The following is a 20179-nucleotide window of genomic DNA, read 5'->3' on the forward strand; positions in this document are numbered from 1 at the left end:
AGTTGCAATACAGCTTACAAAGCGTGATTATTCCCAATTTACCACAGGTTATTACAAATCAGTAAGAAAAAGAGAAACGGATAAACACAACAAGCAAGCTATTCAGACATTATAAAAATAATAAATGCATAAATAAATATTTGAATAATCAAAGAAAATTAAAGTTAAATAAAGAGTGGGATATCTTTTGGCCTATTACATTGGTAAAGATTTTGAAAACCCACAATTGGAGAGTAAGGTTAAGGGGGAAATGAACACTCTCTTACATTCGTAGAGGAAACGTGTGTGGCAGTCTGGCAACACACAGATAATTGTCTAAATGACCAATAATATAGGTCTAGTTAAATAAATTAATTATATCCATGCAATGAATGAAATGCTTACTGGAAATTTTTATGTGCATAGAAGCATGATGCTGCTATATTGATAAACCAGCCTTTATAGAAGCAGATATTTAGTATAACCATTTTATAAAATTGTTTAACTGCATGTCTATATGTATGTATTTGCAGAGAAAGATGCATGGAAGGGTGGCGTAAAATATTGACAACTGAATTTATTTTTATTTTTACCTTGATTATTTTTTGTTAGTGGGCAAGTGTCATTTTATAACATTGCAATTTTTATTTATTTTGAAAACAATAAAAATCGGAAGAGACAAAGTTAGTTTCATACCATTGAATTCTGGAGTTTTATCTAACTAAAGACCGTTTTTCTGTCATATAAGCTTGAACATTAATGTTTATATGAGGTTTTAAAGAAACATTAATTGCTTAGAACTGCCTTCGACCATATTCTGTCATTCATTGACAAATACCGTCTAGTATAAAATCTAAGGTGGATGAGAGATGGAGGGAAAATGCTCTAAAAACGTGTCTTTATGTCTTATCTTGCAGACACAGAGAATAACTGTGGTTCATGGTAGAATATATATAGAGTTAAAACCTACTTGCTCCTCATGTAAAGTATTAAAAGATTCAGCCCTGCAGTGAGCTAAGAAGAAAGCTGCTGTGTTGAAGATATTTAATAGCCTCATTTGGGCCTGAAATTAGTGAGAGAGACTTTTCCTTTGTGATGATGGCGGGACTCCACTTCTGAATGTGTTTTAAGGAAGTTGTTCTTTCAGAGTGACTTTCACAGCAGTCACTGCTGTGACGAGCGCCTGGACTCATCCTTTAGGGCAGGGGCTATAGAATCCTAAGGGCAAGGTCCCCTTTCAAAGTCACGTTCAACTTCACATGATAGATTACATGTTTGGAGTGGTTTCCAGGGGAGATAAACTGCGAAATGTACAGAAAACTGAATGCCTTAGCTCTAGAAAGAAAAGTGAAGTAGCGTGATGAGTCATCATGAGAGATTTTGTGCTTCTAGAGTCCCTTTTACAGCTCTCAGAATATTAATAGTAATATCTCCAAGTGCTTGACGACTGAGTCCAAACCTCCCTTTGGAGCCGCTAATTTGCTAATAACACCATTTAATCTTACTAAGTTTTGTTATTTCACTGCGTTCTGTAGGATTGTTATCTTCCTTATTTAGAGGGATATTTTTGGCTACTCCTCTCTAGCTACCTGCTAGAAAGTATGTTAAGAAAAGAGACTGAAATAATGAGCATAAGAGAATTCATTTTCCAAAAGTCAAGTGTCTTAAGGAGAATGATGTGAGAATCCAAAAAAGGAGGCCAGGAAATTAATAGCTGTTCACTCAAGTCCCCATTCTGATTTATTCCACTGAAGGATTTTCAGTCCTTGGAAATATATTATAAAACACATTCAGATCCAGTATGTATGTATGTATGTAGCACAAACAAAACAAAAAAATAAACAAAGTAACAATAGTACAGTCTGCCTTTGAGAAATTAGGGTTTTGTGAATTCATCACTGTCGATCACACCACCGTGGCTAAAATGGCCTAACTCAGCTAGGCTGGGGTTCGGCCTAGTAGAGAGTCTGATTCCTCATATTGGGATTTATGGGCTCCTCGTTCAATGCTTCTCAGCAGGAAAAGGGCCGGGTAAGAAAGCACCCAAATGGAGGACTGTCCTTTTCCCTGGTTTGAAGGAGATCAATGTAATGTGATGGCCTAGACTGCAGGAGTCTGTGGGTAACTGTTTCCTTTCCGACAATCAGCCTGGCCCCTAGTTCAAAGTTATCTTCTGGTTGACCTGTCCAGTGTTGTATACTCTTGTTTCCTTGGTTATTTCAACTCTAGTGACCTTTATTTGTGTTCTGCATTTGCCTGGGCCTGGCTTCCCAGGCCAACAGGACTTCCCATTTGGGTGCTAAATAAATACTGGATGGATGAAAGGAAGGAAGGGTGGATGGATGAAATCATCCAGAACCACTTCTAATCAAAAATCTTAAATTCCCAATATTCTGATCATGACCTTTCCACCTTCCAGTTTTCTGACTATACCTGTTTTCTTCAGTCTTCTCTTCGGTAGACCTGCCTGAGTTCGCTTTCTTCCTTTTCTCATGGAAGGCATCCCCTGATCCTTAGTTCTGCTGTGCCTGCATAGGAAGGGAAAACCAGCCGTGGATCAATCTGTCCACATTGCCCCCGCCTATACCCCACCCTGGGCAGTTGAGCTTTACTGGGGGTTATGCTGTTGTGACAAGTTAGCAGCACCTGATTGGGTGTAGATGGAGGACCATCAAAACTGCAGGCAAACGGATACACTCCGTCTCTCAGGCCCCACAAGAGCTATTTGCACTCTTTTACCATTCTGCCCACCCCACCACCTCCTGTCTACTTAAGAGAGAAAACAGAAGCCACCAGACAGGAACTTCCTTAACTTCCTGTGCTCTGTCCCTTGCCACCTGCAAGCTTATCTTCTTCCTTCCCCCCTTTCCTGCTTCCTGTCTCGGAGGATGGGGCAAGATTCCTCTCCAAGGCTGATTCTTCCCCTGCTTCCTTCAGGAGCTCCTGCCCTCCTGATTCTCTTGAGGCCCTGCTCGTCCCAGTAGCCCCTCTTCCTCCTGCATCTGTAAGTATTTCCTCACTTCTGGCAGCATTCTTTCAGATTATAAATGTGCTCAAGTCTTTCTCTTTAAAGCAAAACAATTTTTTTTTTTTAAATGGCTCACACATGCTCTCTTCCCTTCCCATCACAGCCAGCTTATGCGAAAAGCCCGTCTTTATTCACTGTCTCAACCTTCTTACATCCCGTTTGCTTCTCAGGCTGCTTCTGGCCTCCACTGCTCAAATGAACTTTCTCCCTCAAGGTCACTGGTGCCCACCCAGGGGCTAAAGCCACCTCATGCTTTTAAAATCTTTCCTTATGTGGTTCCCTGTAGCATGTAGCACTGTTGATTACCCTTCAGCTTGAAAATCTCACATTCCTTGGTCTGTCTGACAGAGTGCTCCTAAGTTCCATCCTTCGTCTCCCTGGAGGTCTCTTCTCTCTTTACCTGCACCTTAAATGTTGGTGTTTTCGTGGATTTAATCATTGGACACCACCTGTATCTCCTACACTCTGGAACCGTCTCATCCCCTTCCATGGGTTAGCTTTCCATATCTCAGGTAATGATGGCCAGATCTGCATTTCTAGCCCAGAACTCTTACTAGCCTACTGAACACCTTGGATTAGCCAGACACACTCAAACTCAGTATGTCCCAAACTGAGCTGTTTATCCCGCCTCCATCCAGTTCTTCCGTGAACAGGACCTAGATTGCCTTGACGTCTCGCCTTCACCCTCCGTAACCAAATAGTTGGTTGAGTGACTGGTCAGTCCACCTTGGTGACAGTTCTTTAATCTGGGGACCTTAAACCAGAGATGAGCACCAGCGCCACCTCGGGCTTTTCTGAAGTAGGAGGTCCAAAGGCTTTTTTTGTGTTGAAAAATTCCCTGCTCCAGCCATACTAAACTACATATAGTGTCTGAATACACCTGTGCTTTTTGAAACAGTTGTTTTTGAAGATATTTTAGACTTCGAGAAGCATTGCAAAAATAGTACAGAAAATTCCCATCTACCCTTCCCCCAACTTCTCCTTATGTTACCATCTTATGTAACCATAGCACATTTATGGAAGCGAAACTAACCTTGGTACAATACTGTTAACACAGAACATGTATGGGCTTCACAAGCTTTTCCATTATTGTCCTGTTTCTATTCCAGTTGACAATCCAGGATCCCACATTGCATCGAATTGCCATATCGCCATCCCTCATCGTACACACGCTTTTTCTCCCCCAGCGCCTTTCCATGTGTTACTTCTCCCACATGAAATGCCTTTCCCTCCCTTGCCTGCTTCGTGAGCCTGTTATTCTTTATTGTTGAGGTGAAATAGCGCCTTTCCCGTTAGCCGTCCTCCCCTCCCCGGGCAGAGCTGGAATCCGGTGGTCTTTATCACAGCTTTGTGACCAATATTAACAGACGAGTGCAGAAGTCAGAAGTGTAAGGACCCCAAGGATGGGGGCTGTTTATTTCTTTGTTTCAGTCTTAATGCTGGATGAAAGGACTGGCAACTAGTAGGAATTTAATAAATGTTTAATAATGACATGAAGGATGGCCAATCGTAGTGAAGGAGTCCCTGAAAGAAGGCATAGAAGGCATTTTGCTGCCATAACTATTTAAATCTGGCTTTGAATAACTGGTAATGTGTACTGCCAACTGGATTGTATTTTTAATTTAATTCTCTACGTACTTCCTGCAAATTACAGACACCGTCATTTGATTGATATAATGTTAATTTTCGTACCACTTTATTTGTGAATACATTGTAGGTGTCCATCTCTCAGTCACCCACCTTGCATTACTACCAATACTACTTTCCTGGGACGTTTTCTGACTGACCATTACCGTCTTCTTCACATGTCCCAGACGGTGATCAAAAAAGCAGCCCAGGTACCAGGCACCATTCATTGCTGTACAAACTGGTTTTAATTCTGGGCAAAGAAATAGACTGTGAGCCACGCTATATAATCTTAAAGAAGACAGAGACAACTGCTGCAACTGCCCTAAAAATGCTCTGAGCTCTGCCTGTTCATCTCCCCACCACCCCTAGTAACCCCTGACCTTTTCACGGTCTCCATAGTTTTGCGTTTTCCAGAATGTCATATAGTGGGAATTGCACAGTATGTAGCCTTTCGGATTGGCTTCTTTCACTTAGTAATATGCATTTAAGGTTCTTCTAGGTCTTTTCATGATGTGAGAGCTCATGTCTTTTTATCACTGAATACTATTCCGTTGTCTAGATGTACCACAGTTTATCCATTTATCTACTGAAGGACGTTTTGGTTGCTATATATATATTTAATCTACTTTTTCAGTTAATGATTTTTCCAATCACTAAATTTCTATCTCACCTAGAACTTAGTCAATGTATGACTCTCCCCCAAAAAATTCTTATAGCGGATTTATTTCAATCTGGGACCATATGTTACTTCTGGCTGTCTATCTCTTAAATGTTGTTTAATCTAGAGCAGTCCCTTTGGTCACCACACTTGACTTGACTTGAAGAGAGAAAGCCAGGCCTCCTCAGACAGCGCTGCCTTCTGGGGTCGTTCAGTTACTGCCCCTTGTACTTCCTGTGAGGCTGACGGTGACTCTGTGGGTTTCATGGCTTCCGGTTCAGCATCTCTGGGAAGCGTGCATTGCAGATGGGGATGCTTTTCTCTGCACTGCCCTGCATTGCTGTAATGACAACCCGATTCCCTTCCCCCCCCAGTGCAGTGCCATTTATCCCCTTGCCAGTAGAAAGGAATCCATAGGCTGCTCCACTGACATCCCGGATGTCCATTTCCTCATCCGCAATTTTCCTGCTGCTCTTAGCACTAAATGACAATCCTTAACTAAAGACACAATTACATTAGGGATATGAAATTATTTTAAATCTGTAATTCCTTTTACATTTGTTATCTGGCATTTTCGGTGACGCAGCGATTTCCATCATATAGCAGGACTATTAGATGACCCTGAAACACCGTTTCCTTTAGTTGCCAATTTTCAAAGTTAGGGGTTGTCTAATAGCAGCCTCCGATGAGATGTTGAAAGAATTTAACATGTTAAAAATGCAGTGTTCACGGCCGATATGATTTCTTGAGCATTTCTATCGTATCAGGCACTGTGTTAAAAGCTTCACGTGTTCTTTGATTTTTATGACGATGGCACAATGAAGTTGTAGAGATAGAAATGGAAGTCTCAAGTGGTTAAATAACTTGATACAGTCCCTCATGTGGGATGTGACAAAGCTGGGATTCAAACCGAAACAGGCCCCAGTCCAAAATCCACGTTCCATTCCTTTTATACATTTTTGTTGCATTTTCACTTAAAAGCCAAATTCTGTTTGTAATGCCATTTGGAAAGTTTCCCAGTTCATAAACACTAGAAATGGTAATCATGCTTAATAATACTCATGAGCTCTCTCTCTCTCTGTCTCTCTCTGTCTCTCTCTGTCTCTGTCTCTCTCTCTCTCTCTCTCTCTCTCTCTCTCTCTCTCTCTCTCTCTTTCTCTCTCTCTCCCTGTCTCTCTAACATTTTTAACAGTGTGAAGAAAACACAAATCTTCAGGACGCTACCCGCTACCTCAAACTTCCCTTTTCCAAGGGCATCTTTCTTGGGAATAATAATCAAGCCATGAAGGCCACAAAGGAGTCTTTTTGGATAACATCTTTTCTCTGCTCCACGAAACTCACACAGAACGGTAAGTAGGATAATACTCTTATTTGAAAGGACTTGGAATAAAGGTACTTGTGAATTGGGGTAGGCATATTCAATAAACACCAGTGTTATAGTTAAGAACTTTGTACTAGAAAAATTGTTGATTCTTCTGTGTATGATTTCCAGTAAAATGGGAATAATTATGACCTAGTGATCTGTTAAATGCATGTAATTTAAGGGCTTCATAATTATCCCAGTATTGACGCCCAAGTACACAACACTTCAAATCAACCGTCAAAACTCAGCTGCTTGAAAAAAATAATAAAAAAGAAAAGACAACAAATAGCACCACCTTCATCTCTCTGGTTTTGTAGCTCCATAAACAGTGCCAATTGCAGGCTTTACAATACAGGCTGTTTTTTGGTGTTTTTTTTTAATTAGATGGATATTGCTTTTCTATTCTAGCTTTTCTATTCCTTTTTTATGTCGGTGATTGTTTAGCAAGCTATGATTAACAAAGCAAGCTCTTCTCCTTGGAAAATTGTCATGAAAACATTGTCTGTAATGAAGGAAGTAAATTAAACATGTTTGAGTTCTCCATGGTTGTCATATAAAGCTTCTGGCTCGCAGCCTGAATACCTCATTAATAAGTCAGCTTCATTATGTCGAGGAGAATCACTTCGTAATAAGGTACTGGGTCTTATAAAATGCTGCCGTGCCTAATTCTTCTGTGTTGTTGAGCACTGTTTGTAGCAGGAGATGTATTTCTTCTCTTAGAATGTGGCACCAGGCAAGAAGCAAAATGTGGCATTTTAATATTGACCCCTTTTAAGAGTAAGTTCCTCACTCAATACTACTATTTTTACAGAGGACTTTCACGTTTATATTAGTTCTGGTTTCTCCCCTTCCAAAAGTAGTTTTAGAGAAATGTTTTTCAAAATCAACTGCATGATTTATTTTTAATGAGTGTGATTGAAGGTAGTTATCACTAAGTTAAGATTCGCCAACTTATAGCAGACTTTATCAGTGTTCAGTGGTTAATGATTTTACTTAAGTCAGACCATCCTCGGCATAACGATAAAGATGAGAAAGCATTTACCAAACCTCACGTAGTTTTGAAGGGGCCAGTCTACCCCCATGGGGGTTATGAAGGTAATAAAATCAATCTGTATGGACTCCCTTTGACAGAAATTTTATTCATCCTCTGTGGATTAGTCACGTCTGCTTTAGAGCCTAGGTTCACGTTTCACTGATTGCCTCGAGTAGAATAGCTGCAGGTTTATTTGTTATCTCTTGCTGCTATAACAATAACTATAAACTCACTGCTTAAAGCAACAAAAATGTATTCCCTTACAATCCTGGAGGTCAGAAGTCTGAAGTCAGTTTCACCGGGCTGAAATCAAGGTGTCAGCAGCACAGCTGTATTCTTCTGGAAGCTCTAGAGAAGAATCCTTTTGTTTACACTAGAGAGGGCAAGACAGCTTTTAGGGACCACCTCCATTTTTCTGCTTGTGCATGGCCCCTTTTTCCATCTTCAAAGCCATCCACATAGTATCTTCAAATCTCTATGACTCTGACCATCTTCCATCTGTTAAGGTCCCTTGTGTGGGCCTGCTAATCCAGGCTAAGCCCCCAATTTTAAAATCTTTAACTTAATCACATCTCTAAAATCTCTTCTGCTATATGATGTAAACATATCCACAGGTCCCAGGGATTAAGACATGGACATTTTTGGGGGCCATTATTCTGGCAACCACACAGATAAACCTAACAATAGATTATCTGCTATTAAAATGTTTAGTCCTGCATCTTTAATTTGTTCAAGTTCTTGGGTTTAAGCTGTTAGAATTGAGAACATACGACAGACAGAATCAAATCCTGAAAATCAGAAATTGCCACTTTGTAAGCAGAGAACATTTTCACATTAATATGGTTAATAAACTCTGTGAAATCATTATGTTAAACATCTCACTATATGGAAGACAATGCTTGGGTCATTTTTGGAGACTGATAAGTGCTTAGTTATCATTTTGACTTGGATTAACCTTGTCAATGTAAGACAGTTCAAAATGAGCCAGGCAATGAATAGTGTGTTTCAAAGAGATGGGAAGGAGGAGGGAAGTTAGTTGATCTTTCTGAAATTTGCATGCTAGACACACATCTCTGTAGAAGTAATCCAGTTCCAAATTGGAATTAAATTGCTTTGTATTCATTTTACTCAGTTTGGAAAATATGCAAATCCCATTTCCATGACAGTTGGGCATTTAGGAAGTGATGTGGTCTCTAGGAACAATTTCCTAGAGCCAATTTGCATTTCAGGATCCCTAACGTGTGTCTGCACACTCTGTATTCCAACATCGTTCGTGTCGAGTGTACCAAGCCCAGAGCACTGCAGGACATGTGTGATTGCCAGACCAAGGAGATATTTTCAGCTTCTTAGAGGAGGGATCAGGGAAGCAATTAGTTTACTTATTTGTTAGCCAACTTGGGCTATAAACACAACTTTAAAAAAAAAAAGCTAAGAAAAAAATAAAAACAATGCTTAAATTTGGTGTAACAATTGTACTTTTACTGACTTCCCTGCATCTCCTTCTCCCCCCAATAATAGATGGTTCATTCAGTCTCTTCTTGAGACTGTGATTTAAAAAAAAAAAAAAACCCAAAACATAGGAATCATGTCATCCACTTGTTTTGTAGCTCTGGGCAGGTTAGGCATACAGCATACACTGAATGCTTTTTGCATAGAATGTATAAAATTCACATTTTCAGTAGTAGGTCATAGCTTCTAATTTGCAACTAACATGTCTTCAAATGGCTAAAGCCCTAAGAACTGACAATTTTGACTTCACTCTCAGCAGTTGGCATGCATGATCAGTTATGTCCAGATGGACATACTACTTTACTCTTCCTTTCGCTCCATGGCGAGCAGTCTGAAGATGCATGAGGTCTCTTGCAGGGAAGGTACACAGCCCCATTCTTAGCTGATCGTCTGGACCCCTGTCCTCTGTTTCCTATAACGGTTTCCCACTGAAGCCTCTAGTGATGTCACTTGGTGACCGGCACAGCCACCTTCTTCCTCCACACACTCTCCACTCCTCACCTTGGGCAGTGCCCTGGTCACCCCTGCAGTGGCCTCACTGTAAGGGCCAGGGAATGGGGACGAGGAGATGGAGAGAGAGCTGGCCTGTTGCTGGAGTGGGAGTGGAGAGTGAACGCGGGGAGACGCATCGGGATTCAAGAGAAGATGCCGGGAAGGAGGCAGGCTGACATTAGATGCAGGAAGCAGGTGGGAGGGAGGCAGCAGGCGGGGAGAACAGCGCTGGGGCCTCACTCTGGAAACGTGCAATGTGCTAAATATAACCAGCCCTTTCTAAACAGGCCTCAGTCATACCTCCAGGACATCTGAGGTAGACACAAATATTAAACATTTTCAGGTTCTCTGTTAGGAAATCTCTTTTTCAGAAATCTCTTTTTCAGAGTCAGTGTTTCTCACATGCCCTTCTTGTTCTAATTCTAAATCTCCCTCCACTAAGCATCACTGCTTGTTGTCGATAAACATGCCTCTGACTCAATTTCTTATGATGAGGTCCTTGGCAATGTTTTTCTCTGAATCTGGTTTGGGCGGAGGTTGCCTTGCTTTCCTCCTGACATTCTTGTCTTTTGCTCATCTCTGTTTAATACCTGTTTCCTTTCTCATCATAACTACTTCCTCGATTTCTTGTTTGTTTGGTTTTCTTTTACACTTTTTGGGTTATTTTTCTGTGTCGGTCTTTCTGTCTCCCTTTTGAGTTTCCCTGGAAACCTGTGCTCCGATGTGGAGCGCTCCCTGGGAGGCCTGAAAGCCCTCTGTCCTTCTTCTTTCTGGGCCTTTCTGGGCTCGCAGCCCCGTGAGCACCGGGAGGCCCGCCCCACCAGCTGCCCCGCTGGGTGCACTTCCTGCATGCACGGGCCTTGTTAGTTCTTAGCCTTACCACTGGCTTCCAGGAGCCTGACTTCTGCGCTGGAGAGCTGAGGGAAGCCTTTACTCCCATTCCCGCAGTAGGCCAGCGCCCCCGTGTTGTCAGTTTAGGAAGGGAGGAAACTGCAGAGCTGGGCCCTGCCTGAGCTTGCCCGAACCCGGGATGAAAGGCAGCCATGGAGTTTAGGAAGTGGCCCTCTCGGTTCCGCGGGCCCATTAAATGACCTGACCATTAACTGGACCTGCCGTCATTGTGCAGGGACCTTCTAGATCATAGACAGGTTTGGGTGACATTGTGAAGGAGACTTTCATTACCGGCTGGCATTGGTTCTTAGGCAGAATGCTATGTGCTAGGGCCACAAATGTGAATAATGCCCAGCCCTCAAGAGACGCCCTTACTGGGAGGAAACAGGATCCACTGCCCGCTGTGTGCTTGCTCTGTGCTGGGTGCTGGGCACGTGATAGGGCCGAGCCCTGCGTGGTTTTGTTCTCTTGGAATTCACAGTCTAATGGGTTCATAGACAGACAACTGTGACAAGTGGGGTAAGTGCTACCGTGAGGGGGCAACACATGGGAGGGGCAGTTGGCTGAGTCTAGAGATTTCAGGAAAGGCTTCCTGGGTGAAGCCACGGCTCACCTGAGAACCCAAGGATGAGTAGGAGTTTGCAGCACTGGGAAATGAGACGTAATTAGAGTACACCGTAATAAATGCCATCTTGAAGAGCTGGTCTAGTCTAGGGAGCCTACACCTTAGGTGACCAGGAAGGGTGAGAACTCAGCTTTACCAGTAGGCTGGTAAGACTGTCCTCTATGTGAAAGACTGTCCTCTGTTAAGACAATTAAGTGTCTTTTCTGTTTGGAAAGGTGATATGCTTGATCTTTTGAAATGGAGAACCCACCCGGACAAGATCACAGGCTGTCTGTCTAAATTGAAAGAAATCGATGGCTCAGAGATCGTAAAGGTAGCTGCTGTTTTATGACTCCTCTGTCGGAAATTCGTGGGATAAAGAATGTTTGGAGGGGAAAGACAGACGGTATCTTATTGGTTCATGCACTTCTTCTTTATCTAACAGTTTCTGCAAGATACACTGGATACCTTATTTGGAATTTTAGATGAAAATTCCCAAAAATATGGGTCTAAAGTATTTGATTCTTTGGTGAGTTTAAATTTACTTTAATAATCGTAAGAATTCTGTCTCTCAATCTTGACTTTCCTAAGGCTGTTTCAGAAATGTGAACTTAATAGCATGAGAGTTCATTTAAAAAGAACAACAAAAAAGAAAGAAAAAATATCTTGGTTTGCATTCAGTTTTATAAAGCTCCATTTTCTTTTTAGGTCCACATAATAAATTTGCTGCAAGATAGCAAATTTCATCATTTTAAACCTGTAATGGACACTTATATTGAGAGTCATTTTGCTGGGGCACTGGCATACAGGTAAGACACTTTCTCTTATAATTGGTTTAGAAGCAGTTTCTTCTGGGCTTTTCTAAGCAGAACCGGCTTTATAGGAAAATTTTAAAAGGGAGCATACGAAGAAATGAAGCACAGCTGAAGTGTCTCTTGAGACCGTATCTTCCTTTCTCCCACACTTTTTTTTTTAATGGCTAGAACTTATTTTGATTAAAAGAATAAAAAAGAATTTGCTGAATTCTGTTCCTGAAACCTAAAGTATAACGTGTTTTCTTCTTGTCTCTATTTCACTTGATAGTCTTTGATCTAAAATGCCGTTCTTTCACTTTGGCTACCAAGAGCCCCATTTAATTACCACACTCCTTGATGATTCGAGTTGTCCTTAAGAAAGAAATATGGGGAAACCAGGCTTTGCCGTCATATCTTTTAAATGTCCTTTATTCATTTGTCTGTTAGGATTGACTGAGCACCTCCTGCATGCCAGTCACTGTCCTTTGTGCTGATAATATGCAGACCTGGTTCTTGGCTACAAGTCGTGATGTCACTGGACTCTACCCTTTGACACCAGCTGACATTTTAACTGCTCAATCTTCCCTGTCAGCTCAGGTTATGCAAGTGAGGCTCAAAGAGCATGAATAATGACATGCTTGAGCTCGTACCTGTCTCCATGCAGCCTAGTTGGTAGTTGCCAGGAGGCAACAGCTGCCCTCGCTCTGTCCTATGCGTCACATTCTCCCAGTTTTTGCCTCTGCTTAAATGATGTCCTGGAATGTACCCCAATGATCCAGCACTGTCCTTGCTACTCTGCCCACGTTTTTACCTCATACCTTAAGCTCCTATGTCCATATTGTACATGCACAATTGTCTATTACCAGAGGGGTGTGAGAAGAGCATGAAATCAGGGGTTTTACCCTTTGCCCCACAATCTATGGGATACAGAAAAGTAGGTAACCAAATGAGCCTTTGATCCTGTTAACTTGGGTATTCCCTATCAGGGTATATTAAGGTTTATGCCACCAATCTTTACGTGAATGGAGTTATTTTTGCAGGACTCGATTTTTGCAGAGGGTGAAACGTAACAGCAGGAGTAGTTCTCATATGTTGGCCCAGGTCTGCCACTCGGCCTGCAATTTGGCCCCAGCACGAGGGGCGTCACTGCTTCCGACTGAAATTGTCTGTGGAAGCTAGAGAACAAGGGTATAATTCCTAACACTTCAGGTTGGCCAAGAAGGCAGGATAATCAGTGCTAACAAGACACAAAAGGCCTGTGGAATCTTCTCGGGCTGTGGATGGTTGGAAACTCACTGGTGGCATATTATTTTCCCAATGACATGGCCAGCAGCACCTACGTATGAGCACATGCATGTATTCTTCCCTGACTGAGAGAAAAGAGGAGACTTTAACAAAATTACCCTGTTTCATAGAAATCAAGAACTGATGAAAGTTAAAGGTAGCCAAGGCTGCAATCTTGAGAATTGTTTTCGGAAGGGAGTGTTGATGCAATTTTTGTTTCTTTAAAAAAATCAAACTTGGCTTCTCTGGAAAGTCTCCTACTCACGCACACTGTGACATTAAGCCTTGTTCTTCCTGGCTTTTCTGGAAAGTCTCCTGTTGAGACACACTGTAACGTTAAGCCTGGTCAGAGAACGGGCTTGATAAACCCAGGGGGGTGTGATTTGAAGTTGCCTTCGTCTTTCCTCACACCCCCAGCTGTTGCCATGGTCACAGGGGAGGAATCCCAGTTAGCAGTTGTCCAGGACTAATGGTGACAGCTATCCTTCCAGGCGATTCCTCGGTCAGGGTCCTTTTCTCTGATGTCAGTGTTCACCCATGTAGAAGCATTGCCAGAAACAGCAGGGCGGGTGGGATATCCCAGATTGAGAGGAATCTCATTGGGAGGAAGTGTTGTTTCTCTCTTCAGCTTCAGAAAGACGGTGGTGATGTTAATGTGCAGGTTTTGGGAAATCATTATCTTATAGCAGTTGGATAGAAGAAGGTGAACACTGATGGGAAAAGAAGCCTCCTCATGATAAAAATCAGCGATTTGTGGGCATCTCCTTGGGGATGAGACCAGTTGTACCTTGAGCACCTTTCTGCCTCTATTTTAGAGATCTCATCAAAGTGCTCAAGTGGTATGTGGACAGGATAATGGAGGCCGAGCGGCAAGAACACATCCAGGCGGTGCTGAAGGTAAGAGCTCAGTACGGACAGCAGATGGCGTGCTCACCCAGGGCTGGCGTATGGTGTTGCAAAACGCCATGGTCTTCTCTACTAGGCAGCAGAGGCTGATGACACATTACTGACATTCAGTGCCAGGACCTCAGTCACTTTATGGCTGCCCCAAAATGGGAAGGGCCCCTGCGGGGCTCACCCACTGGAACCTGCTCAGGGTTCAATCCTTACTCGTTGGGGCTCCAAAACACCTGACGTGGCATGTAGGGTAGGCAAGAGGGAGAGTTTATGATAGTAGATGACAGGTGAGCACTTAGCTTGGCAGTTCCCGGCTCCTGCTTCACCTCCCTGACAGAGGCCATCTGAGAACCATGTATCGTGAACTTTCAGAGAGAATAGGGTGGCTTAGCAGGGATCCAAATGCGGAAAACTGGGAGATTTCACTAGGTCTCATGCTTAGCAGCGTCCGTGTCTCATGACTTTTGTGCTCCATTGCATATGGAGATGCAAACATGTTCAGGAAGAGTACAGATTGTCAAAGGGATTGTCCAATAACTGCCCCGCTCATCCTTCCATTCCTGTTGTTGAGTTCCACCCTGTTTGATGGCAGCAGATAAAAGTAGGCAAGTATGCATTTTATAAAACAAGCGTCTCATTAATTATAAATTTAGCATTTTGGCCTGACTGGAGGTACATACTAAGTGGCAAGAATACTTACTAGCAAAGCAAAATCATTCTTGAACAACAGATTCTCTTTGTTAGCTGAATTAAAAAATCTCTGAGTACCAAAAACATTTAGTATTCATACCGCTGGAGAATTACGTAGAATTTTTATGTTGTTTTAATTTTTCAATTACAGTTGACATTCAATATTATAATAGTTTGAGATGTACAGCATAGTGCTTAGAACATTTATGTAATTTACGAAGAGATCCCCCGTGAGTCTGGTACCCCATCTGACACCATACACAATTATTACCATATTATTGACTATATTCCCTATATTGTACTTCACATCCTCATGACTATAATTATATAACTGCCAATTTGTACTTTTTCATCCCTTCACTTACTTTTTTCACCCTGCCCCCCCTCCAACTTCCCACATCTGGCAGCCATCAGTTTGTTCTCTGACATCGAATTTTTAAGTGATCTATACGTTTTCCCACTCACTAGCCCTCAGAGAAAAATGGCTCTTCCCCTACAAGTAAATACTGTTCAAAAAAATCTCATGAGCCTTTTGTGTTTACATCAGTAATTCAAAACGTAATGTTGTACCGTGGTTTCCATGTTTGTCATCATTAGAATAAGTACTCTTGGTCTCCCCTGAAAGTAACTCTTTTAAAATTTCGTTTCCAGGCACAGGAATACATTTTTAAGTACATAGTTCAATCTCGAAGGCTGTTTTCCCTCGCCACCGGTGGACAGAACGAGGAGGAATTCCGCTGCTGTATCCAGGAGCTCCTCATGTCCGTCCGTTTCTTTCTTTCACAAGAGAGCAAAGGGTCTGGAGCATTATCCCAATCACAGGTAATTCTTCTTGCTCACTGCTGAGTAGAAGAAAAATGAGCTGAGTGGATTTATTTTTATGTAGCAGCCTCATGAATGTTTTCTCCCTGAGAAATCCATAGGTCCAGTTTAGATGTGTAGCTTCACTGTCTTTGAAGAGACTTTAGGAAACAAGTCCCCAGGTTCTGAGTGCTAGCAGGGCGGGAGCTGGTGGCCTGTCCTCAGTCTCTTCTCGCTCTGAGTGACAACTTCTGGGGTTGTATCAGCTCAGTTCCAGCTTCCAGAACTGCCGAGGAAACGTGTACCATCCGCCTTGGGAGGGAGTTTCACGAGAGCCGGCCTGTTAAGTGGTTTCCCCCAGCCTTTCACCACATTTTGATCCATCCCCATGAGACTCGTTCTGTTGGCCTCAGCTAACCTCACATTGTTTTCTTTAACTGGGTCCTCACTGTCCTGGGACTGACGTAGGTGACTGGTGCTGAGTGGCTGTCGCCAAGTTCTGTCACATGGGGAGTAAGCTCCATACATTTTGTTTAGAACGGGATCCATCCACATACCAAATAGCATGGCCTCGGACGTGTTCTGAGAGAGAATTCTGAATATCTTTCTCTGCATTTCTTAATCCTCTTTGCACATTTCGAATCCTAGTGACTGGGTTATAAAACTGTCAGACGGAAAAGCAGCCTCTTTGTGACCCTCCCTCAGAGACTAGAGACTCAGCGATGGTTGAGAATTGGGACACAAAATGGGAGATTAGAAGACGAAACTCGACCCCTCAGAGGATTGCTATCATTTGGCGCCGTTTGACATTTGGAAGGCACTCTCTATAAGGCGAGACACCCGGAAACAGAGCAGACTTCCCATAATAGTGCTGTGCTTTTTCGGACTGTGTGGGGGCCTGTACTTGTTACTGTCCTCTTTGCAGACGTGGACTGATCTTCCCTCTGGGCAGAGATACAGTTCAGACTCTTTTAGATCCTTTTGGCCTCTGTCTTCAAGGGCACGGTCCCTGCTCTTGAACTCACCAGAAACCTCAAGGTCAAACTGTCCACAGCACAACCTCCTTTCGGATGTGTGAAAAGGACAGTCCAGTGACTTTCAGACCAGAGTTCTCAGTTCACCACTTTCACAAAAGCTATGGAACATTTGAGTTTTCATTTTGAGATTTTTTTGTTTTAAACCTTTACCAGGTACAGGGACAGCAGTTAACCTCATTCACATCTGAAAAATGCTCTCTTTTAAGAGTAACATTAAGTCATGATTTCTCAATGAGATGCCTTGCTAGGGCCTCAAGAGATGTTTTTTCTTCTTTAAAGATGGAGAAACATTATTTTACCTTGGTTGTGTTTCCACTAGCAGTCGCCCTGAACTGACCTCAGCCTCTGCGGTACAGCCGCGGCACAGCGCTGGTCTCCTTTCATCTGTTTAACATACTGATTTGATTCTCTAAGTTCTGTCCCTCAATCAAGGTGGTGAAACAACCTTAGCACCTTCAGAGAATCATATGTGATTTTTCCTTTTTTTGTCCATAGCGTCTTATCAAGAGATAATATATGAAATGTGTACATCAAGTTTCTGTGTATCTTCATACTCAATTGAAGTCATTCTCTAGTATTTCGGGCAGTACCCCAGACTTGGACATTTTGATGTGATAATTCTATTTTAGCTTGATGCTAAGAGAAAATCTGTATAAAATGATGACAGGGCTAGCTTTCTTCATCAGGCAATGAGCACGTTTTCCCTCTGTGTTTTGGGAGGAAGGGGAATGTGACACACCGCTTCCCATCTCAGGCTCCCTTTGGAACCCACACCTTCTGACTGAACCAGTGTGTTGCTTTTCTATTGCTGCATAACAAATGACCATAGGCTTAATGGTTTTAAACAACACCCACTATTAGCTCACAGTTCTGTGGTGCAGAAAGCTGTGTGGGACTTTTTGCTTAGGGTCTCCTACAGCCAAAATCCAGGTGTTGGCTTTGAGGCCTATCTGGGGGGGGTTCTAGGGCAGAATTCACATTTAGGATCTTTCAGGCTTTTGGTATAAATGAGTTTCCTTGTGTTTGTAAGACTGAGATGCCCGTTTCCTTGTGGGCTATCAGTCAGGGTTGGGGGAGGAGAAGGGTGCTGTCAGCTTCCAGAGGCCACTTACGTTCCTTAGTATGTGTCCCCTCCATCCTCAGCAATGGTATGTCATGTCAAATCTTGCATCTCTGACATCTCCCACAAACCAGAGAAAACTTTTGTTTTAAGGGCTCATGTGATTAGGTCAGGCCCATCTGGATACTCTCTATATCTTAAGATCCATTCATCAGTAACCTTCATTATATCTGCAAAAGCCCTTTCACCATATAGCATGATGCAATCATGGGATCAACAGCAGAGACAAAGTCCAGGGGTTCGCCTTAGAATTCTGCCGACCATACTCAGAGCCAAGAATATCCATCATTTGGAGTTTCACTCTCAGGCTTCCTTAAAGGCACAAACCCAGTTTCCCTGCTCCATTTTGCATTCTGTCTACATGAGCTACAGCTCACGGCACTGCCGCCTCCCAGGAACAGGTCAGCCGTGCTAGCTGTCTTTCATGGTGGCTCAGTACACGGTTGCCCCACAGGTCTGGCCATCCTGGTTCTAGTAAGAGGCTCATTGCGTCGTCCCGACCCAAGCCCAGCTCCTCGATGCCTCTGTCCTTCGAAGCCCTGCCCTGGGCAGGACCACCGTGACCTAGCTGCTGGTTCAATGGTTCCTGATTTTCCTCTCCAGGGACAGATCCTGACCCTGGGAATCCCGGGTGAAGAGGAAAAACCACAGAAGCATTAAGGTCCAAGACCCTGCCCCAAATTCTGAATAATTGTATTTTTGGTTTTTCTTTGCTATCAGAAAAGTCAAAATGAAATTGAATGTTTTTTTTTGTTTGTTTGTTTTTTTGTGGGTTTTTTTTTTTACAGTAAAAGATCTTACTTAGCTTAGATACTCAGTAAAACTGGCTCCGGTCCTCACTGGAGGATGTTTGTTCCCTCATCTTTTCTAATATATGTATCTTACCTTGCAGGCACATTCAATGCTTTCTTTTTTTGAAGGAAACAGGTAGAAATAAAGAATTAGTGGATAAATTACAGGATCCCTGAGGAAAACCAACTTAGTTGACTTTTCAATAATCAGAAAGCTGGGATCTTTTTATGTTTCTTTTAACTTCATCTGTATGACTCAGCTCTTTGCAGAGGGAAATGAACGTTATATAAATACAGTTTTTAACACGGGATACCAAGTTATTAATTGTAAACTCTCAAGTAACTCTGTCATTTTTGAGAGTCCAGAAGAACATCGCTGGTGACTGTGGCACCTTAAGCTTAGGATGCCTCTGGCATCAAAGGCAGATCTTGGCTTCTAGATATTTTTGCTGCAACTGTATAGAGAAATAGCAAAATCCATGGGTATAAATTTGAGTCACCAGCACATGGAGACTCGACCTACGTTTGGCCGGTGTTAGGTCTCATGGGTAAGCCAGGTAGCACTTTAATCTCAGCGTATGAGAAGCATGTGCCTCCTTCTCTTTCCAGGTAGAGGTGAGGCTGGCCTGTCCTTCCTTCCATTGCCCTCTTTTTGTGGCACTTTAAAAGACTGAGTTTGTTTGCTTTGTTGTACAATCCTAGCCCAATGTTTGAAGTATGCGCCTTACGATTTGATATCAGCTTCTTTTTTTTTTCCTTAAAAAACAATTTGCAGGTTTCTTTCTTTACGTAAAGAATGTTATTCTTAGTGGACACAGTTCTGGGTTTACAGTGAATCTTGAACCAACGCAAGGGGTTGTTCTCATGATCTTTTCATTTTATAGGTGATGAACTGAAACCTAGGGAGCTAACATGACTTGTCTAAGGCCACAGAGTTGATTAGAAGCCAAGCAAGTACAGGTAACCCCCGTATAACGCGGTTGTTAGGTTCCTGAAAAATGCCATGTTACGCGAATCCGTGTTATACGAAACAAAGAACTAGCCCAAAAAAGGGGGTTAGGTTCCAAAAATTAAAAGAACATACTATTATATTTTTATAATTAAGAGAAATATCTTTACTAAAGCAATTTTCACCAAAAGTATGACATATTAATGTGTATTAAATAATGTTTTCTTCGTCATCACTGCTAAGCTTTTATGATGTTCCGTATTGTTCGGAGATTTTCGTAATTTCAAATGAGATAGTTTTTGCTCTTAAAAGCTCATATTACGCTCATGCTGTTCGGAGATTTCTCTAATTTTCAAACCATGTAAGAGCGAAACTGTCCTAGAAGTGCCGTGTTACACGGGGGTTACCTGTGCTACATACCGTTTAGGTCTTCTGATGCCCCGCACTGATTTTCTCTTCAGTCATAAGTTGAGTGCTATAGGGAATCAGTGTGTTTGGCTTCTTAAAGGTAAATGAAATTTAACCGAACACTTCAGAAAGTGTCTCCAAAAGGAAGTGTAAGAGTCAGCGTCCCAGGGCTTGGTCGAGTTTCTTTCCATTTGATCATGCTGCAATTTTCTTGTTCCGTGG

The 20179-nt window shown here is 42.5% G+C and overlaps 1 protein-coding gene across 4 annotated transcripts in view; it reads left to right on the forward strand.

Annotated features, from left to right (window-relative positions):
* DOCK4 (dedicator of cytokinesis 4) overlaps positions 1 to 20179 on the forward strand; it is a 365769-nt gene that overhangs the window by 237284 nt on the left and 108306 nt on the right. For all 4 annotated transcript variants that reach the window (XM_081079735.1, XM_081079737.1, XM_081079736.1 and 1 more), the window contains exons 17-22: positions 6487 to 6643; positions 11423 to 11520; positions 11632 to 11715; positions 11895 to 11995; positions 14080 to 14161; positions 15503 to 15673. In XM_081079735.1, the coding sequence (XP_080935861.1) occupies positions 6487 to 6643; positions 11423 to 11520; positions 11632 to 11715; positions 11895 to 11995; positions 14080 to 14161; positions 15503 to 15673 (693 nt within the window). The remainder of the gene's footprint in view (positions 1 to 6486; positions 6644 to 11422; positions 11521 to 11631; positions 11716 to 11894; positions 11996 to 14079; positions 14162 to 15502; positions 15674 to 20179) is intronic.

Source organism: Rhinolophus hipposideros (genome assembly GCF_964194185.1).
Source record: "Rhinolophus hipposideros genome assembly, chromosome: 18".
Lineage (NCBI taxonomy): Eukaryota > Metazoa > Chordata > Mammalia > Chiroptera > Rhinolophidae > Rhinolophus > Rhinolophus hipposideros.